Source organism: Oncorhynchus mykiss, chromosome 17 (assembly GCF_057628025.1).
Source record: "Oncorhynchus mykiss isolate SJ-2025 chromosome 17, ASM5762802v1, whole genome shotgun sequence".
Lineage (NCBI taxonomy): Eukaryota > Metazoa > Chordata > Actinopteri > Salmoniformes > Salmonidae > Oncorhynchus > Oncorhynchus mykiss.
In genome coordinates, this window is record NC_143038.1 from 16,734,297 (window position 1) to 16,759,909 (window position 25,613).

Below are 25,613 nucleotides of genomic sequence, written 5' to 3' on the forward strand. Positions count from 1 at the left end.
GTAGTGTATATAGTAAAAAGTTTAAGTATACAACAAAAACATTTTTTTAACCCAATTGAGTATAACACAAACATAGCCTGTTATACAAATGTGTTCATTTATCTTCTGCGATCATGGTCAGATATGGGGAGTTATCTTAAACCGTGACGTATGCAAAAACACACCTGAGAAATGCCACCATCAATGAGGTCACCCAATGACTGGGGTGTTTTGACAAAGGGGGTGTGGGAGGCAAAGTCAATCATTGCCTTTTCTTCAATTAGGTCTAAATTACAGTGGTTTAATCACTGGACGGTAATATGCTCTCTTGTATCTTTGCTGATAGAAAATGTATTTTAAGAGTCTTGACTGACAACTGTGTCAGTGGTGTGATTGAGAAAGGCAAATTACTTTTACAGTAAGAGATTTGCTTTTCACTGTTCCGGTCATTCTTGGGTGTAAACTTTAACCCTGTGTTATAAAATGTGTACACATAGCTATGTTTGTAGTGCATTTTCCTTCTAAGGGGGAACAGAAAAGCTAGTTCTTGAATTAGCTAGTTCCATCCCAAATGTAGTTTAACAAGTGACCAGAAAGCACCCCCTTTTGCACTCAGAACAGCCTCCATTCGTCGGGGCACGGACTCTACAAGGTGTTGAAAGCGTTCCACAGGGATGCTAGCCCATGTTGACTCCAATGCTTCCCCTAGTTGTGTCAAGTTGGCTGGATGTCCTTTGGGTGGTGGACCATTCTTGATAAACACAGGAAACTGTTGAGCATGAAAAGGCCAGCATTGTTGTAGTTCTTGACACACTCAAACCAGTATGCCTGGCATACCCCGTTCAAAGGCGCATACATCTTTTCTCTTGCCCATTCAGCACTATGAATGGCACATATACGTGCTTCTTCACCTGCATTGCTTGCTGTTTGGGGTTTTAGGCTGGGTTTCTGTACAGCACTTTGAGATATCAGCTGATGTACGAAGGGCTATATAAAATAAATTTGATATACACAATCCATGTTTAATTGTCTCAAGGCTTAAAAATATTTTTTAACCTGTCTCTTCCACTTCAAGATGGTGCCGACAGATGGTTGCCTTGCTTCGAGTTCTTAGGAAACTATGCAGTATTTAGTTTATGTATTATTTCTTACATTATTACCCAAGGAAATATTAAGTCTACATGCAGCCGGGAAGAACTATTGGATATAAGAGCAACGGCAACTTACCAACATTACGACTTTCCCGAAGCGGATCCCTTGTTCGGATCACCATCCAGGACAGTGAATCTAATCACCGTAGCCGACCTAAAACAACTGTGCCGCAGAAGTGGCAAAACGGAGCGGCCTCCAGTCTCTTGACAACAAGGTAGACAAAATTCGAGCAAGGGTTGCCTTCCAGAGAGACATCAGAGAAAGTAACATTCTCTGTTTCACGGAAACATGGCACTCTCGGGATATGTTGTCGGAATCGGTTCAACCATCGGGCTTCTGCATGCATCACGCCGACAATGTTAAACATCTCTCTGGGAAAAGGAAGGGCAGGGTTGTATGCTTCATGATTAATGACATACAGGGACTCAAGTCCTTCTACTCACCCGACCTAGAATTCCAAACAATCAAAGGCCGGCCATTTTACCTACCAAGAGAATTCTCGTCAGTTATAGTCACAGCTGTGTACATTCCCCCTCAAGCAGACACCAAGACGTCCCTCAAGGAGCTTCAATGGACTCTATGTAAACCATGTATCCGGAGGCTGCATTTATTGTAGCAGGGGATTTTAACAAAGCAAATTTGAGAACAAGGCAGGCTAAATTCTGTCAGTATATTGATTATACTACATGCAGGGGTAGTACACTCGACCACTGCTACTCTAACTTCCGCGATGCATACAAAGTCATCCCCCGCCCTCCCTTTGGCAAATACGACCACGACGCCATCTTGGTCCGACCGTCTTATAGGCAGAATATCAAACAGGATGTACCAGTAACGAGAACCATTCAACCCTGGTCTGACCAATCGGAAGCCACGCTTCAAGATTGTTTTGAGCATGCGGACTGGAATACGTTCTGGTCAGCCTCAGAGAACATTGACCTATACACTGACTCATTGAATGAGTTTATAAAGAAGTGCATTGGAGATGTTGTACCCACTGTGACTATTAAAACCTACCCTAACCAGAAAGCGTGGATAGATGGTGGCGCCAAACTGAAAGCATGAACCACCACATTTAACCATGGAAAGAGATCTGGGAATATGGCTGAATATAAACAGTGTAGTCATTCCCTCCGTAAGGCAATCAAACAAGTGAAATGCCAGTACAGGGACACGGTGGAGTTGCAATTCAACGGCTCAGACAAGAGATGCATGTGGCAGGGTCTACAGGAAATCACGTACTACAAAAAGAAAGCCATCCACGTCACGGACACCGACGTCACGCCTCCAGACATACTAAACACCTTCTTTGCCCGCTTTGAGGATAATACAGTGCCACCGTTGCAGCCCGCTAACAAGGACTGTGCACCCCCCCTCTCCTTCTCCGTGGCCGACGTGAGTAAAACATTTAAACGTGTTAACCCTTGCAAGGCTGCTGACCCAGACGACAACCGTTGCCGTGTCCTCAGAGAATGCGCAGACCAGCTGGCGGATGTGTTTACAGACATTCAATTGCTCCCTATCCCAGCCTGTTGTCCCCACATGCTTCAAGATGGCTACCATTGTTCCTGTACCTAAGAAGGCAAAGATAACTGAACTAAAATTATTACCGCCCCGTAGCACTCACTTCGGTCATCATGAAGTGCTTATAGAGACTAGTCAAGGATCATATCACCTACATCTTACTGGCCACCCTAGACCCACTTCAGTTTGCATACCGCACCAACAGGTCCACAGATGATGCAATCGCCATCACACTGCCATATCCCATCTGGCCAAAAGGAATACCCATGTAAGAATGCTGTTCATTAACTACAGCTCCACATTCAACATCATAGTACTCTCCAAGCTCATCATCAAGCTGGAGGCCCTGGGTCTCAACCCCGCCCTGTGCAATTGGCTCCTGGACTTTGACGGCCCGCCCCCAGGTGGTGAAGGTCGGAAACAACATCTCCACTTCACTGACCATCAACACTGCGGACCCACAAGGGTGCATGCTCAGCCCCTTTCTGTGCTCCCTGTTCACCCATGACTGCGTGGCTATGCACGCCTCCAACTCAATCATCAAGTTTGCAGATGACACAACAGTAGTGGCCTTGATTACCAACAATGACGAGACAGCCTACAGGGAGGAGGTGAGGGCACATGGAGTGTGGTGTCAGGAAAACAACCTCTCACTCAACGTCAACAAAACAATGGAGATGATCGTGGACTTCAGGAAACAGCAGAGGGAGCACCCCTTATCCACATTGAAGGGACAGCAGTGGAGAAGGTGGAAAGTTAAGTTCCTCGGCGTACACATCAGACAATCTGAAATGGTCCACCCACACAGACATTGTGGTGAAGAAGGCGCAACAGCACCTCTTCAACCTCAGGGGGCTGAAGAAATTTGGCTTGTCACTAATCACTTTAAATAATGCCACAAATAATGTTAACGTGTCACATCATATGTGTATACTGTATTTTATTCCATCTACTGCACCTTGCCTATGCCGCTCGGCTATCGCTTATCCATCTCATTCACCCCTTTAGATTTGTGTGTATTAGGTAGTTGTTAGATATTACTGCACTGTCGGAACTAGAAGCACTATCATGACACAAGGCGAGTCCCAAAGGTACCGAAGGGCAGGTAGCCAAGGTCAGGGCAGGCAGGATGATCAGGCAGGCGAGAAAGTAGTCCAGAGGCTGGCAGGAGTCAAAACCGGAAAGACTATCAAAAAGAGAAAAACAAAAGGAGAATGGGAAAAACACACTGGTCGACTTGACTAACATACAAGATGAACTCGCACAGAGAGACAGGAAACACAGGGATAACTATACTGGGAAAATAAGTGACACCTGGAGGGGGTGTAAACAATCACAGGGACAAGTGAAACAGATCAGGGAATGATAGTATTCCAACCTAGGGACGCCACTTGGTGTCCTACCTGGGCACATACCTGGCTGAGCAGGTTGTCGGCGATGAGGGCCGGGTTCAAGATGTGTTTAGCAGGGACCCAGCACCTCTCCTCTGGGCCATAACCCCGTGGTTGAACCTTCAGGAGGAGTCTCACCGTTTACACTAGCTGGCCACCGATAATCCAGGGGGAGGGATGGGCTTGAAAACAAAAGACAAAAGGACAGTGAGACACAACACAGGCTTAATCCTACAAATGGAAGGTAGGGTGACTACGGAGGGTACGGGGTAACAATACGGACAGCAGTGGAACTCAGGACTCTAGAGATGGGTAAAGGACCAATGAACCGGAGAGACAGCTTGCGGGACTCTATCCGAAGGGGCAGATCCAGAGTGGAAAGTCATACCCTCAGCCCAATGTGGTAATGGGGAGCTGGGGTCCGGTGACGGTCCGCTTGTCGACGATACCTGGAGTTGGTCTTGAGAATAGCCGCCCTGGCTCTTCTCCAGGTACATGCACTGCGGCGTACAAACATCTGGACCGAGGGTATGCTGACCTCCTGCTCAGGAAAGAGTGGAGGCTAATACCCAATGGAGCACCTGAAAGGGGAGAGTCCCGTGGCAGAACTGGGAAGAGTGTTCCGGGCATACTCCACCCAGACCAGTTGACAGCTCAAGGTAGTGGGTTTGGTTGAGACCAGGCACCTTAAGGTGGTCTCCAGGTCTTGGTTGGCTCGCTCCGACTGACCGTTAGTTTGGGGAGAGGGATGAAATGGGCGGCCTTAGAGAACCGTTCGACTACCGTCAGAATGACAGTGTTGCCATCAGACTGAGGGAGCCCAGTGACAAAGTCCAGAGATATAGGAGACCAGGGACGATGAGGAACCAGTAGTGGCTGCAAAAGGCCAGTAGGAGCTTGCAGTTGAGTCTTGCTTTTGAGCACACAGTGCATGCAGTGACAAAGGCGTCAGGGACCATTGTGGGCCACCCGAAAGGTTGTCGAAGGCAGGCTAGTGTACGACGGGACCCTGGATGACACATCAACCTGGAGGAATGAGCCCATTCCAGGACCCGGGACCGGACTGGGTTAGGGACAAACAGCCGGTTAGCCGGGCCTCCTTCAGGTCCAGTCTAGGAGCGTTGAGCTTCGCGAACCAGATTCTCAATACCCCAATCCACAGTGGCAGCAAGGCATGAGGTAGGGAGAATGGTTTCAGAGGTCGAGGGTGTGGCAGAGGAACTGTATAGTTGGGAGAGAGCATCAGGCTTCACATTTTTATACCCTGGACGGTAGGAAATGGTAAAATTGAATCTGGTAAACAGGAGGGCCCACCGGGCCTACCTTGAGTTGAGGCGCTTGACTGAATGGAGATATTCCAAGTTTATGGTTGGTCCAGACCAGGAATGGCTACTCTGCTCCTTCCAGCCAGTGTCGCCACTCCTCCTACGCCATCTTCACCGTTGCAAACATCGTAGTTCCTCTCAGCAGGATGGAGACGATGGGACAGGAAAGCTTCTGGTCCTGGGCAGATCGCTGGGATAGGATGGCCCCCACAACATCCGAAGCATTCACTTCCACCACAAATTGACGCGAGGGATCCGGATGGATGAGGATGGGTGCTGTTGTGAACCGATGCTTCAGGTCCACAAAGGCTTTGTTGACAGCTGGAGACCATTTGAACGGTACCTTGGGGGAGGTGAGTGCCGAGAGTGGGGCCGCCAGGGTGCTGTAATCCCGAATGAACGGCGGTAGAAGTTTGCAAAACCAAGAAACTGTTGCAACTGCACCCTGGACATTGGTTGAGGCCAATCCACCACTGCTTTCACCTTTCCAGGATTCATCTGAACACTGCCCTCAGCAATGACACATCCCAGAAAGGTGATAGAAGAGTGGTGGAACTCACACTTCTCGGTTTTCACAAATAATTGGTTTTCCAGGAGGCGCTGAAGGACCTGTCTGACATGGAGTACATGTTCTTGGGAAGATCGGGAAAAAAAACAGGATGTCATCCAGGTAGACAAACAAACCGGTTTAGCACAATGATGTGCTTCGGGACATGTTAACCAAAGCCTGGAAGACAGGTGAGTCCAAATGGCATGGCCTGGTACTCATTATGTCCACTGGCTGTGTTGAAGGCTGTCTTCCACTCATCCCCCTCATGTATCCAAAACAGGTGGTAGGCATTCTGCAGGTCCAACTTGGAAAACATGGTAGCCCCTTGGAGAAGTTCAAATGCCGAGGACAGGTAGTGGGGGGTAACGATTTTTAACAGTGATATCGTTAAGTCCACAGTAGTCAATGCACGGGCGCAAGGTCTTGTCCTTCTTCACAAAGGACCCTGCACCGGCATGAGAAGCAGATGACCCCAGTGGCCAGAGACTCTGATATGTACTCCTCCATAGCAATGGTCTCTGGTCGGGACAGAGAGTACAACCGACCCCGAGGTGGTGTAGTGCCTGGGAGAAGATCAATGGCATAATCATAAGGACAGTGCGGGAGAAGGGAAGTAGCATGTGCCTTGCTAAACACTTCCAGGAGGTAATGGTATTCCGTGAGGATTACAGAGACATCCACAGTCTTGCTAACCTCCTAAGGAAGACGACTAGGGTAAGGCTGTGCTGCTTGAAGGCAGTGGGAATTGCAAAATGGGCTCCAACCCAGGATGGAGCTTGTGGTCCAGTCAATCACAGGATTGTGCTTTTGGAGACAGGAAAATTCCAAAACAACCGGAACATGGGGAGATGCAATGAGGAGGAACTGTAGTCTCACTGTGGTTACCAGAAACCCGTATTTGAACGGGCACAGTACTATGGGTGACTTCCCATATAGAGCGGCCATCCAGTGCCCTAGCATCCATGGGAACAGAGAGAGACTGAGTGGGAAAGTCTTGAAGCTGTCGTGGCATCCATAAAACATTCATCAGCCCCAGAGTCAATGAGCACTCGGATAGACTTAGATTGGTCTCCCCACAGCACAAGAGCAAAAAGGGATGTGCGGGTGATGGGAATTAGGGAACTCCCAGTCTGACTCACCATAGTACTGGTACCCACTAGAGACAAGGGTTTCCTAATATGGCAGGTAGCAATAAAATGTCCTGCCCCTCCATAATACAGACAGTTATTATTCATCCTCTGTGAGCGCTCCCAAACTGATAGCCTAGTTCTTCCCAACTGCATAGGCTCAGGAGTATCCAACTCACCCGTTGTAGATTCATGAGAGAGCTGGGCTGCCTTCGGAAACTTCCGGATTTCAAAGGAGGTGAACGCGCCATATGCACGAGTGTGCCCGAGACCAGACCCCCTCTCACTCTTGCGTTCCCTTGGACGTCCATCTATTTGAATGGTTAAGGCGATAAGAGAGTCGAGGTACGCCGGCAGTTCCTGAGCAGAAAAGTATCGAAAAAAGACTCCGGATTCCAGGCACTCTCGGCGGCCAACGTGCTAAACTTCACCGCGTAGTCTGCCACACTACGGGAGTTGACGTAAGTCAAGCAGTTTGCTGGCTGCCTTTCTCCCGATACCGGAGACTCAAACCTCTCACCTCTGCCACGAATTCCTCCAAATGACCGCAAATGGCAGATTGTTGTTCCCAAACTGCCGTAGCCCAAAAGAGTGCCCTTACCGACATTAGCGTAATTATATACGCTATCTTCGATCGGTCTGAAGAAAACGAAGATTGCTGTAGCTCAAAAATAAGCAAGCACTGAGAAAGAAAACCCTGGCACGTACCTGGATACCCTGAAAATCGCTCTGGAGGTGGTAAGTGGGGTTCATGGGGAGTCGGGATAGGCTGTACAAACTCAGCACGGATAAGGAAAAATAATGACTAGGTGATTGGGGTTGCAAACAGTCTGAGCTAACTCCCGGATTTTCTCCATAATAGCCTTTAACCTACGGTGGTGGCGTTCCGTCAAAGAACTGAGCCCTTCCAAAAGGCCCCGTAGCAACTCCTGATGTCTCCCAATGGTGGCTCCCTGCAGGGAGACAGCTTGGCAGAGCTGGTCCAAGTCTGCTGGGTCTGTCATGGCCAGTTCGTACTATCATGACACAGGGCGAGACCCAGCTGCAGACACAGGAGGCAGATGGTTGGGGTCTTACAATATTTATTAATCCAATAGGGTAAGGCAAGAGAATGGTCGTGGACAGGCATAAGGGTCAAAACCAGTCCAAAAGGTACCGAAGGGTCCAGAGACAGGCAGGACTCAAAACCATAAAGACTAGCGAAAAGGAGAACGGGGAAAAACAAATGGTTGACTTGACTAACATACAAGATGAACTGGCACAGAGAGACAGGAAACACAGGGATAAATACAATGGGGGAAATAAGCGACATCTGGAGGTGGTGGAGACAATCACAGGAACAGGTGAAACAGATCAGGGCCTGACAGCTCAAGCGTTTCGCTATACTTGCATTAACATCTGCTAACCATGTGTATGTGACCAATACAAATTGATTTGAAGTAGATTTTACAGGTGACATCAATAAGGGATCATAGTTTTCTCCTAGGTTCATCTGGGCAGTCTGTCATGTTTTGTGCACTCAGTGTTTATAAAAACATATACATCTTAATATTTTCTTTTTATTGGCCAGTCTGAGATATGGCTTTTTCTTAGCAACTCTGCCTAGAAGGCCTGCATCCCAGAGTCGCCTCTTCACTGTTGACGTTGAGACTGGTGTTTTGTGGGTACTATTTAATGAAGCAGCCAGTTGAGGACTTGTGATGCATCTGTTTCTCAAACTAGACACTAACTTACTTGTCCTCTTGCTCAGTTGTGCACTGGGACCTCCCACTCTTTCTATTCTGGTTAGAGCCAGTTTACACTGTTCTGTGAAGGGAGGGGAGTAGTACACAGCGTTGTACGAGATATTCAGTTTCTTGGCATTTCTCGCACGGAATTGCCTTAATTTCTCAGAACAAGAATAAACCGACTAGTTTCAGAAGAAAGTTATTTGTTTCTGGTCATTTTGAGCCTGTAATCGAACCAACAAATGCTGATGCTCCAGATGCTCAACTAGTCTAAAGAAGGCCAGTGTTATTGCTTCGTTAATGAGAACAACAGTTTTCAGCTGTGCTAACATAATTGCAAAAGGGTTTTCTAATGACCAATTAGCCTTTCAAAATTATAAACTTGGATTAGCTAACACAACTTGCCATTGGAATACAGGAGAGATGGTTGCGGATAATGGGCCTCTGTACGCCTATGTAGATATTCTACTAAAAATCAGTCATTTCCAGCTTCAATAGTCATTTACAACATTACTGTAGTCTGGCATTTTTTTATGGTGGTTTTGGAGCAGTGGCCTTTCAGGTTATGTCGATATAGGACTCGTTTTTACTGTGGATATAGATACTGTTGTACCTGTTTCCTCCAGCATCTTCACAAGGTCCTTTGCTGTTGTTCTGGGATTGGTTTGTACTTTTCGAACCAAAGTACGTTCATCTCTAGGAAACAGAACATGTCTCCTTCCTAAGCAGTATGACAGCTGCGGGGTCCCATGGTATTTATACTTGCGTACTATTGTTTGTACAGATGAACGTGGTACCTTCAGGCATTTGGAAATTGCTCCCAAAGATGAACCAGACTTGTGGAGGTCTACATTTCTTGGTCCTGGCTGATTTCTTTTGATTTTCCCACGATGTCAAGCAAAGAGGCACTGAGTTTGAAGGTAGGCCATGAAATACATCCACAGGTACACCTCCAATTGACTCAAATGATGTCAATTAGCCTATCAGAAGCTTCTAAAGCCATGACATAATTTTCTGGAATTTTCCAAGCTGTATGTAAACTTCTGACCCACTGGAATTATGATACAGTGAATATAAGTGAAATAATCTGTCTGTAAACAATTGTTGTAAAAATGACTTGTGTCATGCACAAAGTAGATTTGCCAAAACTTTAGTTTGTTAACAAGAAATTTGTGGAGTGATTGAAAAACGTGTTTTAATGCCTCCAACCTAAGTGTATGTAAACTTCCGACTTCAACTGTGTGTATATATATATATATATATATATATATATATATATGCGCCAAAACACACATCACGACAAGAGAGACACCATAACACTACATAAGAGAGACCTGAGACAACAACATAGCATAGCAGCAACACAAAATGACAACAACATGGCAGCAGCACAGTTCATGGTACAAACATTATTGGGCACAGAAAACAGCACAAAGGGCAAGAAGGTAGAGACAACAATACATCACGCTAAGCAGCCACAACTGCCAGTAAGAGTGTCCATGATTGAGTCTTTGAATGAAGATATGGAGATAAAACGGTCCAGTTTGAGTGTTTTTTGCAGCTCGTTCCAGTCGCTAGCTGCAGCGAATTGAAAAAAGGAGCGACCCAGGGATGTGTGTCCTTGGGGACCTTTAACAGAATGTGACTGGCAGAACGGGTGTTGTATGTGGAGGATGAGGGCTGCAGTAGGTATCTTAGGGGGAAGCAGTACACATCCTGGTAATCCGTCTGGCCCTACGGCTTCCTCGGGAACAGGCTCCAATCCCCGTGATCTGCTTGAAGAGGAGACGGAGAAAGACGGGCCAAAAGTCCGGCTGCCTTCTGAGAATTTGTAGGCGATCGAATAAACTACCACTTCCCTCCATTCTGCTAGCAAATGTGTAATCTTTGGACAATAAAAGCGAAAGATTAAACTACCAACGGGACATTAAAAACTGTAACATCTTATGCTTCATGGAGTCGTGGCTGAACAACGACAACATCAACATACAGCTGGCTGGTTATACGATGTACCGGAGGATAGAACAGAGGAGTCCAGTAAGACAAGAGGTGGCTGCCTATGTATTTTTGTAAACAATAGCTGGTGCACGATATTTAAGGAAGTCTCGAGTTATTGCTCACCTGAGGTAGAGTATCTCATGATAAGCTGTAGTCCACACTACCTACCAAGAGTTTTCATCTATATTCCTTGTAGCTGTTTACATACCACCACAGTCAGATGCTGGCACTAAGACAGCAATGAATGAGCTGTGTTCCGCCATAAGCAATCAGGAAAACGCTCACACAGAGGCGGCGCTCCTATTAGCCGGGGACTTTAATGCATGGAAACTTAAATCCGTTTTTTCCAAATTTCTATCAGCATGTTAAATGTGCAACCAGAGGAAAAATAACTCTGGACCACCTTTACTCAACACACAGAGACGCATACAAAGCTCTCCCTCTCCTTCCATTTGGCAAATCTGTCCATTCTATCCTCCTGATTCCTGCTTAAAAGCAAAACTTAAAGCAGGAAGCACCAGTGGCTAGATCAATAAAAAAGTGGTCAGATGAAGTAGATGCTAAGCTACAGGACTGTTTTTGCCAGCACAGACTGGAATATGTTCCGGGATTCCTCCGATGGCATTGAGGAGTACACCACATCAGTCATTTGCTTCATCAATAAGTGCATCGACGACGTTGTCCCCACAGTGACCGTACGTACATACCCCAACCAGAAGCCATGGATTACAGGCAGCATCCCCACTGAGCTAAAGGCTACAGCTGCCGCTTTCAAGGAGCGGGATTCTAACCCGTAAGCTTATAAGAAATCCTGTTATGCACTCCGACGAACCATCAAACAGGCAAAGTGTCAATACAGGACTAAGATCGAATCATACTACACTGGCTCTGACACTCATCGGATGTCGCAGGGCTTGCAAACCATTACAGACTACAAGGGGAAGCACAGCCCAGAGCTGCCCAGTGACACGAGCATACCGGACGAGCTAAACTACTTCTATGCTCGCTTCAAGGAAAATAACACTGAAACATGCATGAGAGCACCAGCTTTTCCGGAAGACTGTGTGATCAACCTCTCCGCAGCCAAAGTGAGTAAGACATGATATCATTGACGTGACGTGCAAATGAAAGGTAGAAAACAGATCTCGCAGTTGTCACCATTCCAAACTGTTTTGTGCGGGTGCCCCGTGCCGCCCCCGGCAAGATGCCGCCCTGGGTTGCTGCCCATGTCGCCTGGACCTAAATCCGCCACCGCTTATGCTCCTTATGGTGCAATGGGACAACATTGGTAAAGTAAATGCTAACTGCAAGTCTGTTGACATGCAGGAATTTATGTCACAATCATCTTAGAGATGTCTTACCACACCAAAAAGTAGTTGTGTTGTGTTTGATTAGTAGGCCTGCAGTCGTCTCTCTCGCCTGACTTAGGTAGAACGAGCATCGAGTATGGCTTGCTTGATTAGCTCACTCTGAATCTGTGGATATAGTATTATGTCAGTAGATAGTCTATTCCAGTAAAGTGTTGCCATGTTTTTTTTCTTAATACAACTCTACTTTCTTCTCTACAAGAAAGGTCCAATGCCAGTACTCCTTGTTGTGTTTGGAAACCGATGATAATGATTAACTGGTGCCAAGAGTTTCCCGGTTCTACCTGGCCTGCTTGCCTAACTGTGTTTGCCTTACAATTGGGAGCAAACACATGTCAAGGATGTGTGCTGTGCTTTGAAGGTGTGTGTCTGCAGTTGGGTGTAGGTGAGGTATGTGTGTGTGTGTTGCAATGTGTATATTGTTACAGGTGTCTTTGCATGTGTGCTATGTGGATATGTATATAACTTGGGAATTCAGGTTCAATTAAATGTGATGGAACAAAGTTAAGTGTGTGTGTATATGGGTGTTGCAATGTGTATATTGTTACAGGTGTTTTTACATGTGGGCTATGTGGATATGCATAGTACTTGGGTATTCAGGTTCACTTAAATAGGAAGAAACCGAGTGAAGTGTGTGTGTGTGGGAGAGAGAGAGAGATAAATAGATACTGATGGAACAGTCCAACAGAAATAGATACGGAGACCTAGATTTGAGACTACAAATCCCAAAAGTCGGGTTTTATTGGACAGTCACGCCTCCTTTGTATCGTGCAGCCTAAAACTGTCCTCGCTACTTACCACAGCCATAAAGTCATAAACCCCCGCCAATTTCTACCATTATCTTTTTAAAATCTGAGTTTAAACCTAACCCTAAACTTATGTCTAACCCTAACCTTAAATTAAGACCAATATATATGTATTTATTTTCCATTATTTTTTTTGCGACATATTCACTTTGTGGCTGTGGTAACTAATTGAAACCCTAAAAATGACGTGGTAAGTTTAAATGCCTTTGACTGATCTCCCTCTACCCAATGAAATCGCTCTTTGAAATTAGTTTTTTGGGCAACGTGATGGCTTTTCGCCAGCTCAGAGAAAGTGCCACGACTCCACACTCAGCGGCTATTCAGAAAGAGTGAACATTGGTGGTCGCGGTAAGAGATTCTTAAAATATATATATAAAAAGTATGAATCATTTAAAAAGAATAGGAAATGGTCTTAACTGAGCGTAGTGTAAGGAACAGTTGTACCGTTGTAACCCAGCCTCGTACGAATAGACAAATGCATGTCGGAAAATGAATTGATAATTTTTCACATTGAGAGAAAAAAAAATATGTTCTTGAAACTTTGACTTCGGAACTATCATTACTTTTCATGATACAATGTTGCTTGATCTTTTCAGTGTGAAAGAATAGACAGTATTGATTAATGTTTGTGGAAGCCTAAGCCTACTTTTTACTCATTTTTGGTGCCCTATTCTGATTAACTGCATCTGTAGACCCAGACTAATATTTTTTTTTATATTACATAGTCTAACCAAGTGACGTCTCAAATATCATACGTTTGGCATTGAGATGCATTTCAATGGCTGTATTCATGGTATCGGGATAGCCTTATCTCCTGGCTCATATTCTTGAGTTAAAGGGCTCAACATCAAACACATTGAGATGCTGCGGTCAATGAGTGATCAATCAACGGGCTCTAATGATGGTTGTAGGCCGTCTCTGGAGGACACGTAGCTAAGGACACTGGACACGAGTTAAGTTTTCTTAGCTAGAGACGACGAAAACAAATTGTTCAGTTACATTTATTTCGTGTGGAGGGTATGCTAGATGTTTTAAAATGTAAAACACTACATAATGAAAATAAGGACCAGTATATAACATGGGCTATTGTAGCCCGGCCTGTGGTGAAACATTTTAACACTGCATAAACCTGTTCTCAATAATATTCTCTACAACGCTTTTAAATTATTAATTGTTTAACTAATGGGTAGCATATTTGAGGTACTGTAAGTTGTAAAGTTGTATGATGCCAATAAACTTTGTGAAACTGGCAAGTGGTCAAGTAGACTATAGGTAGAAACGTTAAGGCAACTGTACTCTTCTCGTTACATAACAAGAGGGGTACATCACAAGGGGTTAATTGTTTGTAGAGACACGTAGCCCCTTCTACACTCTCGAGAGTTCCGCATTATCTACAGTTAGGGTAAATGTCTGTAGTGTGTTTTGATACATTGGGCATTTTTACATTCGAATGATTAGCTTCAGATTGTTACACCAGATAATGTGATTTATCCAATGATTTTTGGTATCCATTACTGGGAGTTACAGGTTAGGTACTGTTTGGTGTAGTACAGATAATTTTCTACCATTGATTGAGACCGGTGGGTCCACCCCAAAGTATCATGATGACTCACCTGTCTTGATCTAAGAGAAGATTTGAAATGGACAAGATGGCGCGTACATATTTTTGGATTACTACATGGAGCAACATTTTTGTTTTAATAACAGAGCGTTTTCTAAATTCAAACCCACCATCTGCAACTGGACACGGACATTTTAGGAGATACATGTTTGGCCGAATCGAGAACGAAAATAGTATTGCAAAGTTAAGGATGGTCAAATTCTCCGTGCAACTCCCAATAATGGATACCAAAAATATTTAAATCACATTATCTGTTGTAACAACCTGTAGCTAGACACTGAACAGTGCACAACAATGTTTTGTTTTATAGCATTATTAGAATGACTAGTTGTTGCCTATTGCAAAACCGATAGATTGATCAGTGACTCTATTTATTTATAGGCTAATGTTGATGTAAATCAACAGTTTGCTCCTTTAGGAGTTTATTTCAGTTTGATCGAATATCTCCGAATCACCTTGTCAAGTCATTTTAAATTCAACACTAAAGCATTTTATCCCAAAGTATCAGTTTCAGAATGGATACCCAAATGCTTGTATTCCATAAGATTGCTACTATTGCTTTCCGATTGATTGAGTATTTGACTATTGAAGAGAGAAAGCATGGAAGTCTTCACTCGATTAGTCAGCATTTGTTTATGTCCGAAATGACACACTATTCCCTTGGTAGTGCACTACTGTTGAACGGAGGGCCCTGGTCAACTGTAGAGCACTACATAAGGAATAGGGTACCATTTGGTACACAAACATTATCTACTGTATAGAGTCAGCATTGCCTCTCATGCCTATGAGTAGCTGAAAGCCCACTCTTGAAGGAGTCCTTCTTCGGAATGGTTCCTGGTCAAGTAACTCATATTGAATTTGTGCAGTGCAACTGCGTACAGGTGTATCCTCTGCAAACTGGAGACGAAGTACATTTTTTTTTACATGAACGTAGATGGGAAAGGAGGGGATAAGCTTTTCTCAGACATCTGTTTTTCTTTAACCCTATTAGACGTTCAGGAGCTGGTCGTATAGCTATGGAAAGATTGTTGTTTTTAGCCAGCAAAATTTGGTCGACCTTTACCAATGTAGTGACCGGAATGTGTGAGACACATAGACCCTATCCCTATTTTTGCCCATCCTCAACATTATTCCCTCGACGTTAACATTTCATCGAAGACTCCTACCAAAACTGAAAAACAAGAAACTAAAAAGCCACTAAAACAAGACAGCCTAACTCTAAACTATAAGAATCTGGTTACTGTTATAAAATCTCAATAAATTCATCCATGGATAGGTAGGTGACTGTTAGATTAGGTTGATAATCAATTACTTAATTTTGAAAAGTATGCAAAGGATTACAGATTCAGTAAAATGTATATTTATTGTGATTAGTGCCTTTCGTGTGTCAGTCATCTCCTGCACCGCAGGGGACTAATAGCCTACTGGTATGAACTTCTCAACTTCTGCGAGACACTCATGTGTGCCATCTCTACTCCTGCTTGTGATTTTCCTATTTGACTGATCATTGTAATATATTAGATCAGTGAGCCAGCCAAAACATTTTTCTAAATAAATTAAGGCTTTTAAACAATAATACACATGAGCGAGCACATTTTTGGAAGTTTTGCTACCAGCATCAACTTAATTTTGTTTGTGTAACTCTTGTAAATATTCTGAAACAACAAATGTTTTCTTAATTTATATCGCCATAGATCAGCGTTCTTGGAAAACCAGAAAAATAGGAGTTATATTTTGGCGGTTACCGAAGTTAACTGGCTAACTCATTGATCTGTCTGTGAAATGTCACCCTGGTGGTTGATAAATATATTGAGTGGGGGGAAAATCTAAATTGTGAACTGGCCGTCATTGAACCAATTTACTAAACATTATGTTGTGACTTTTGATGATTATGGCTCGCATCCTTTGACACCTAGCTAATCGCAACCTCTACTTTCTTTTGTGCTAGGCTTTGCGGAGGGACAAGATTTTTAAAGACATGGACGTTTACGACCCCCAAACCCTCGGCTTCATGGTCTTTGGTGGATTCATGGTAGTCTCCGCCATCGGCATTGCTCTGGTCTCCACGCTCTCCATGAAGGAGACATCGTACGAGGAAGCCCTGGCCAAGCACCGCCATGAGCTGGGCAAGTCTGCCCAGACCCAGCTCTCTATGAAGAATAAGAAGAAGAAGGCATTGGAGAACAAAAGCAAAGCCAAGAAGAAGGAAGAGCGGCCCAACGGGGATCTCCCAGAACCGTTCGCAGAGTCCGCTAGCGAGCCCGAACCCGAACCTGAGCCCCTCGCTGCCCCCGAGCTTGAGCCTGAACCAGAGCCCATTGCTACACCGGATCCTGTCGTGGTCGCTTGTGCTGCCCCAGTGGCCGTAGAGGCTGCCGCTCCTTCCCCGAAAAAGAAGAAAAAGGTGGCTAAGGTGGCGCCGGCACCTGCCAAGCCTACCGTCGTCCCAGAGACCATCGCCAAGGAAGTGCCCGTCATGGTCGTGCCACCTGTGGCGATTGAGGTTGCCCCGGTGACTGCCGCACCCACTCCGGTGTCCAGTGACTCTCCCGCCGCACCCGTTGCCAAGGCAGAGGAGCTCAAGGCTGAGGCACCTGCTAAGAAGAAAAAATCCAAAGCAAAGGCTGAGCCAGGTTGGTAGTAAATAATTTGCTTTGATCACATATTTACTTTTGTTTATATGGTAACTCTTAATATAAAACTATTGCAATTCATGTACTCTATAAATGAGGTTTGGAGTCAATTCGAATGACATTTTTTTGTTTTAGTCATTTAGCAAACGCTCTTAACCAAAGCAACTTACAAGATCAATTAGGGTTAAGTGCCTTACTTCAGGGCGCAATGATAGATTTTTCACCTAGTTGGCTCGGATTTGAATCAGCGACCTTTCGGTTACTGGCCCAACGCTCTTTACCACTAGGATACTTGCCAAATTCAATTAAGTCAATTCAGGAAGTTAATTTAATATAAAATTTAGGAATGAAATAACTTAGCATGAATAGATTCCCCTTTTTATGTTAATCAAGAAGTCATTGAAAATAAATGCACTTTTTTTCAATTATTGAATTAGAAATTCAGTTATTTCTATTAGAAATTTACCCCAGCCCTGCTAACAACCTCTGCATTCCTAGAAGAAGTTGTTAGCTCAGTGTCTCTAGTGAAGCATTGGTATTATGATGAAAGGCCAATTGAAAGCAATGGGTTCTGGTTGTTGTTTAGACCCTATGTCATCTAAGCTGAACAAAAAATATAAACGCAGCATGTAAAGTGTTGGTTTCATGAGGAGAAATAAAAGATCTCAGAAATGTTCCATGAGCACAAAGCTTATTTCTCAAATTTTGTGCACAAATTTGTTTACATCACTGACAGTAAAGATTGTATCCTTATTGTTACACAGGTGCACCTTGTGCTGTGGACAGTAAAAGGCCACTCTAAAATATGCAGTTTTGTCACACGACACAATGCCACAGATGTCTCAAGTTGAGGGAGCATGCAATTGGCATGCTGACTGCAGGAATGTCCATGAGCTGTTGCCAGAGAATTGAATGTTAATTTCTCTACCATAAGCCGCCTCCAACTCCATTTTAGAGAATTTGGCAGTAAGTACATCCGCAGACCACCTGTAACTACGCCAACCTAGGACACTCGCATCTGGCTTCTTCACCTGCGGAATCATCAGAGGGGGGGCACCCATGGGGTAGCTTGCCCAGTCATGTGAAATGCATAGATTAGGGCCTAATGCATTTATTTAAATTGACTGATTTCTTTATATGAACTTTAACTCTGCAAAATCTTCGAAATTGTTGCGTTCTAATAATTTTGTTCAGAATAGAATTGAAGATCACATGGCCCTTCATTCTCCCAAGACCTCCCCCTCTAACCATCCCCAACTTATATTTTGTTTACTACTAGTCTACAGTAACTCATACAAGTAAGAAACAATCAAGTAATTAATCGAAGTTACAAACTGGTCATTCATCCAAGTAATAAAGTAAACCATCCAAGTTATAGAAAAGTGTGTTTATTATTCAATGTATGAACTAGTAAGTCATCCAAATGATAGGCAAGTAGTACATCCTGTAACCCCTGACATAGGGAACTCCCTGGCACACGTATCGCCCAACTCACTCTCTCTCCTTGTAGTGGTTGCTGCCGTCGACTCTGCTGATGCTCCCCTCCTCCTGCCATACAAGACTCTACTGTCTACTGTGAGCAGCATGACATTCAGCGAGGGAGAGGCCCAAAGGCTCATCAAAGTGCTCAGTGACAAGGCTGGCCTCGACTCCTGGCAACTGGTACAGTATTCCCATCCAGAATGACACTGACTGACACGCGCAAGCATTAAACAGTGGCCCGTGGCCAAGTCATTCCCTTTAGTAGAAATGCAGGCATACAGTGCATTCGGAAAGTATTCAGACCCATTGACTTTTTCAAATGTTATTTTACAGCCTTATTCTAAAATGTATTGAATACCTTTTTTTCCCCTCATCAATCTACACACAATACCCCATAATGACAAAGGGAAAATAGCTTTTTAGAAATGTTTGCAAAAAAAAACCCAAAACATAGCTGTACATAAGTATTCAGACTGAGACTTGAAATTGAGCTCAGGTGCACCCTGTTTCCATTGATCACCCTTGAGATGTTTCTACAACTTGGAATCCAACTGTGGTAATTTCAATTGATTGGACATGATTTGGAAAGGCACACACGTGTGTTATTAACCTTATTTTACATCTGAATTTGATCTCCTTCGATAAATCCACACAGCAAATCATTTTGCACCCCACCCTTTAATAAGGCCGCACAGTTGACAGTACATGTCGGAGCAAAAATGAAGCCAAAAAATGTCTGCTGGATTGTGTTGAGGCTGAGATCTGAGGAAGGGTACCAACACATTTCTGCAGCATTGAAGGTCCCAAAGAACACAGTGGCCTCCATTCTGAAATGGAAGAAGTTTGGAACCACCAAGACTCTTCCTAGAGTTGGCCGTCCGGCCAAACTGAGCAATTGAAGGGCCTTCGGGCAAGTAGGTGACCAAAAACCCGATGATCACTCTGATAGAGCTCTAGAGTTCCTCTGGGGGAGATTGAACTAACTTCCAGAAGGACAATTATCTCTGCAGCACTCCACCAGACAGGCCTTTATGGTGAAGTGGCCAGACGGAAGCCACTCCCCACTAAAAGGCACATGACCACTCGCTTGGAGTTTGCCAAAAGGCACCTAAAGGACTCTTAAGACCATGAGAAACAAGATTCAACTCTTTGGCCTGAATGTCAAGTGTCATGTCTGGAGGGAACCTGGCACCTTCCCTACTGTGAAACATGGTGGTGGCAGCATCATGCTGCGGGTATGTTTTTCAGCGGCAGGTTGCTTGGAGACTAGTCAGGATTGAAGGAAAGATGAATGGAGCACAGTACAGAGAGATCCTTGGTGAAAACCTGCTCCAGAGCGCTCAGGACCTCTGACTGGGGTGAAGGTTCACCTTCCAACAGGACAACAACCCTAAGCACACAGCCAAGACAATGCAGGAGTGGCTTCGGGGCAAGTTTCTAAATGTCCTTGAGTGGCCCAGATTTGAACCCGATCGAACATCTCTGGAGAGACCTGATAATTGCTGTGCAGCGACGCTCCCCATTCAACCTGACAGAGCTTGAGAGGAATGGGAGAAACTCCCCAAATACAGGTGTGCCAAGCTTGTAGCGTCATACCCAAGAAGAATCAAGGCTGTAATCGCTGCCAAAGTTGCTGTAATATTTACATTTGTTCATCTATAAACCTGTTTTTCCTTTGTCATTATGGGGTATTGTGTATAGATTGAGGGGGGGACAGGACAATTTAATCATTTTTAGACTAAGGCTAACGTAACAATGTGGAAAAAGTCTAGGAGTCTGAATACTTTCCGAATGCACTGTATACATGCATAAATAGAAAGGAACAGGCGTTTTCTGAGACAAGATTGAGAAACCTTGGCTACGGTTAAAATGACTCAGACATGATTGTACATGGAATATCTTTTGTCTGTCAAACTGTCATCACACACACTTCTAAACTGCAGAAGCCTGAATTAATTAAGCTTAGCAACATTTCAAGTAAAAACACTGTAGCCCCCCCCCCCCCCCCCCCCTAGCCTTTCACACTTGTTAACAAATTATTTTAATATTCTAAAGTAGAATTTTCCTAGTAGTTTTGGAAGCACCTTTTTTCCGGTATTTCCCAACTGAGAGATGATATTGGTTGTGTCCCAAATGGCACCCTATTCCCTATATAGTGCACTACTTTTGACCAGAGCCCTATGGCCCCTGGTCAAAAGTAATGCACTATATAGCAAATAGGTTGCTATTTGGGGTGTTATTCTCTGGCTTGTCTTAACATCAACTGTAGCCGATCAATGGTGGTCAACTTGTTGTATCTGTTGGTTAGGCCTCTCAGAAGGGGGATCCCACGGCTTCCCTGAAGAAACAGCTAGAGGAGAAGGAGAAGCAGTTGTCTTCCGAGCAGGAGGGCGTCTCCGCCGCCAAGAATCGACTGAGGGAGCTCACCAAGGTACAAGACCACGGGTTCAATAATATCTTGTTTTTCCTGAAGTGTACACAAGTCTAAAAACATTGGATTGGTGGAGGGATGGGCTACTGGGTACTTTCCACCTTTTTTTCTTATACCAGTAATGCCATTTCAAATCAGTGAAGGGCACACTTTGGGAGGAAGGAGAGATAATTGGTTAAACATCCTACTGACTTCCAGGCACAGGGTACAATATACACCTTATTCGACTAATGAAACCGCATGATGATACGTTGATGAATTTAATGAACTGTGTTAGTGCTGGGCTAGGTAGCATCTTAAACAGGTCTTGGCCTCAGTGCAGTAGGCCAGGATTTGGTAGCTGGTGCTTACAGTAACTATCTCCCTGGAGTATTTATGCCACTGGCTCACAATGTGCCTGTTGGAACACTCAGGAAGAGAAACAGATTAACAAACCCCAAAAAAGAGGCAGAACAAAAATGTGCACACCAGGACACCGACTTTAACTAAGTGTTTTTCGCTGATTTCACTAACGATCCCCAATGCCCACACAGGAGCTGAGCGCAGAGAAATCGAAGATGGCGAAGGTCGAGACCCGTCTGAGCTCAGAGCTGAGGGCTCACACTCAGGAGATAACTGCCCTCCAGGCTCGCATGCAGGCCTCCTACCAGGACCATGTGGCTGAGACCCAGCAGCTCAACCTCAAGGTCAGTTCACGACCCCATAAACGTCAGTGTCGTGTTCAGGTGGAGTGATAAAACGTACTGAACAGTCCTGACAGAAATGCAATGAATAGAGCTAACTTGAGTCCTGACTCCACATCAGAGGCATGTCTGTTCTACTCAGTGTTTCCATCTGAACGTTCCACAATGTTCCTGTGCTTGACTGAATATGGAGCTGCTGCTACCACCATTTCCTTTTTGTGTGATATTGACAGCAGCTTCTGAATTTGACAGTAATAACATATTGGTACCCTTAGGTAAAAATTTGTTGGACTTTTTTTTTATAAAAGTACAAGGCAGATGAGATGAGAAACTATGAACTGTCTGCAAAAAAAATGTATGTAAATGATTTTTGCCAACACCTCCATACAGATAGTGAGCCTGCAGGAGCAGCTGGACAATGGCCCAGTCGCTCAGCTGGCCCGCTTGCAGCAGGAGAACTCTATCCTGAGAGACGCCCTCAATCAGGCCACCAGCCAGGCCGAGAGCAGGTAGATGGGGAAATTAACAATACAACTCCTATTCTCTATTCTATGGTGAAATCTGAGTCTTGTTCAGTGTGCACCCAATGTAAACAAATTGAGTAAAATGGGGTGGAACTACCTGGACTTTTCCCAATAAGAAATTACATTTTTCTTTTTAGTTACACAATATAATGAGGTATAAGTGGGTGTATTGGCTGGCTGGATGGATAAATAATTCATTCTAGCTTGTACAGACATGGTAAAGCGACTCCACAAGTGAGCATGATTTATCTAGCATTTTCAATATGTATCACAATTTGCTTAGCATGCCATTTCATTTTAAGTATTAACATAATGCAGAAATGAAACACGCCTAAAGAGCTTAAATTATGTCCATTCTTGGACACCAGCAACTGAGACATATGCAAAACTGTCCTAGCCACACTCCAATTCATCAAGTCTGACAAGTCCCTCTCTGTTCTCTTTCCCCCTCCAGGCAGAACGCGGAGCTGGCCAAGCTGAGGCAGGACTGTGTTCGTCTGAACCGTGACCTGGGCGAGAGGACAGAAGCCCTGCAGGCTGACGATGAGCACAGGAAGGCTCTGGAGGCCAAAGTGTCAGCTTCTGCGGAGAAACTTGCCCAGTTCAAGGTGAGTGGAGTAGGGTGAAGTTGCCCCCCCCCCCCCCCCAAAAAAAAATCTCCACTGCACCTAAGTGACCTACAACCTTTGATTTGATCCAACCACAATGGAGAACCACAGTTGAGCAAGAGGTGTGGCCTTGCATTCCTCCTGTTTTATCTTGTTTAGTTGGAAAAAAGTATGCATTGTACGATTTAAAAGTCGGAGTGCAAAACGTATGATGTATGTATCAACACGGCATCATGATTTGGGCCCAAAATGAAAACCTTGGCTTTAGTCAATTCAGTTCACCTGCATCTGTGCACTGCTTGTCCAGTAGTGGACTACATGGGTGGCAATTAATTTGGGACTAAGGTCAGTCAGTTTTTCAAATCTAGAACAGATGTGGACAACTGAGGCGTGTTCAAGTAGGGAGAACATTTGAATGAAATATGGAGGTAATGCCTAAAATGTGTTGCATAATTACAGATAGTTTTGTTTTTATTCTGTTTTGCTACAGTGTGCCTTAGACGTATGAATAAAGTTGGTTTTAGAATGGAGACAAAATATTTTTCACTTATCGTGTTTCTATACTCCGTTGCAAAATTATAGCTTTGATTCTAGTCTGTTTGTGCTTTTGTCAACTCCTGTCGATGTAATGTCAAACAGCTGAGTTGACTGAGCATGCACAGACTGACATCCAGGCTACCAACTAATCTACAACTATTACAAACTACTTAACCCCCTAGAGTCGATTTCCGCAATAACACTTGTCATAATATGCCCTAACAGCTGGCATAACTTGTCAAAATACGGTCATAACACTATCATTACCCATATTTTTACACTTGTTGAGGCGTATATTGCGTTATTTTAGGGCTGGTTATGACACCTAATTAAGTGTCAACGTTTCTGCCAATAAGTTTCATTTCATTTGAAAGTTTGTTAAATCCTTTTTTGTTGTAATGAATACTTTAGTCACACTTTTTTTTTTTTTCTTACTTTAAACAACTTGTAGAAAATAAAGTATGACACTGTCACTGAAAATAAAGTATGACACTGTCATGAAATATTATGACCGTCCTGTCACTTTACTTGGATGAAGAAAATACACTGACGCAGCATTATGACCGTCAATCATATAAGCCAGATAGGCCTATTACATACATGACCGTATGTCAAAAAGAGGGTGTCTTGTCCTACATCAATGTGTGCCGTTACAATGTTAATTTAGTATTGTACATTTATTTAAAACTTGTTTATATAACAAACGTGCTGTTGACATGTATGGTGTAATGGAATGTTTTGCCTTGGTTTTGTGGTTTTGTGGGTTGTGACACTCTTATGTAGGTGTCATAACCAGCCATAAAACAACGCAATGTATTGTGTCACATCAGGGCTATGTGTTATGACCATATTATAACAGTATGGCATGTAATGTCAGCTGTTATGACATATTATACAACGGGTGTGTCTAATGATGATTGGTTAAAACTGCATTTCAGCCGGTGTCTATTCCACAAGTTGTTACGGGTTAAATCTGATGTGTAAATGCATATTTACTCTGTTCCATCTGACTGCACAATCCAATGTCTCATCACCCTACCCAGGCTATTTATAAACTTGATCTCCACTATAAAAAGCATCTAAATATTATCTCTCCTTTCTTTTAGGCTAGAACTTTCACTAGGTGTGTCGTTGGCGCATGATAGGATGGAAAGGTTCCGCTTTCTCCGTTGACATCTTAACATTACAAATTATTCCACAATGCTGACGATGGATTAGCTCCTATAGATGTATTATCACCTAGGTCTGCAAATATTGAGGCGGCTTATTCTAATGCTTACCCTATAATAATACACAGCTCATTGCGCACGTTACACGTCATGAAATATGTTGTGGCAGAAAGACGGTAGTCTACAATTTGCTAAATAGAAGCCGATTTGAATGAACATGAAATTGATGTCAATATGATTGAACAGTTTTAGATACACCCATCTAGTACAGAGTCGGACCCACATTTGACCTCCAGAAAGACCCGAGTTCTGGATTCTACATTCGGAAATGTTCCACAGGGATGTTGGTCCATGCTGACGCGATGGCATCGTGTAGTTGCTGCAGTTTGGACGGCGGTCCACCACCACCACCAGTCTGTACCGTTGACACCAGGCAGGTTGGCGCCACTGTTGTACCGCACCGTTATTTGTCTGTTTATGGCCCGCCTGTTAGTTTGCAAGATTATTTCAATTTGACCTCTCATCAACTAGAGCTATTTTCGCCCACAGGACGTTTTTTGTTTGTCTTACCATTCTCGGGAAACCCTAGACACTGTCGTGTGTGTGTGTGTGTGTGTGTGAAAAGCCCAGGAGGATGGACGTTTCTGAGATCCTGGATCCGGCGTGCCTGGCACCGAAGATCATACCACGCTCAAAGTCGATTAGGTCACTCGTTTTGCCCAGTCTAACATTCAATCGAACCGTAACTGAATGCCTCTATGTCTGCCTGCTCTATATAGCAAGCCACGGCCACGTCACTCCCTGAATAGTTACGATTAGCTTAGCCTTAAGATGTTTTTGGGAAACCGGGCCCAGGTCAAACAGTGGGTTATTCCAGAAAGCAGGTATATTAGCCAGCTAACTTTGCTAAGCAACCACAAATAACTTTTTTGAATTCCTGGTTGATTAAGAAATCTAAGAATGTATATTGGTTGTTGCT

General features: G+C 44.1%; 1 protein-coding gene across 7 annotated transcripts in view; it reads left to right on the forward strand.

Annotated features, from left to right (window-relative positions):
* Positions 1–7,058: 7,058 nt before the first annotated feature.
* The window catches only part of rrbp1b (ribosome binding protein 1b), a 32,513-nt gene continuing 13,958 nt past the window's right edge, over positions 7,059–25,613 (forward strand). For 3 of the 7 annotated variants that reach the window (XM_090204938.1, XM_036949790.2, XM_021568310.3), the window contains exons 1-7: positions 9,565–9,695; positions 16,516–17,200; positions 18,711–18,862; positions 20,991–21,113; positions 21,647–21,799; positions 22,187–22,305; positions 22,775–22,928. In XM_090204938.1, the coding sequence (XP_090061064.1) occupies positions 9,666–9,695; positions 16,516–17,200; positions 18,711–18,862; positions 20,991–21,113; positions 21,647–21,799; positions 22,187–22,305; positions 22,775–22,928 (1,416 nt within the window). In that variant the 5' untranslated portion in view covers positions 9,565–9,665. Of the gene's footprint in view, positions 7,787–9,564; positions 9,696–12,770; positions 13,295–16,515; positions 17,201–18,710; positions 18,863–20,990; positions 21,114–21,646; positions 21,800–22,186; positions 22,306–22,774; positions 22,929–25,613 lie in introns of those variants that run through there. The other 4 variants (XM_036949791.2, XM_090204937.1, XM_021568309.3 and 1 more) reach the window with 2 other exon arrangements.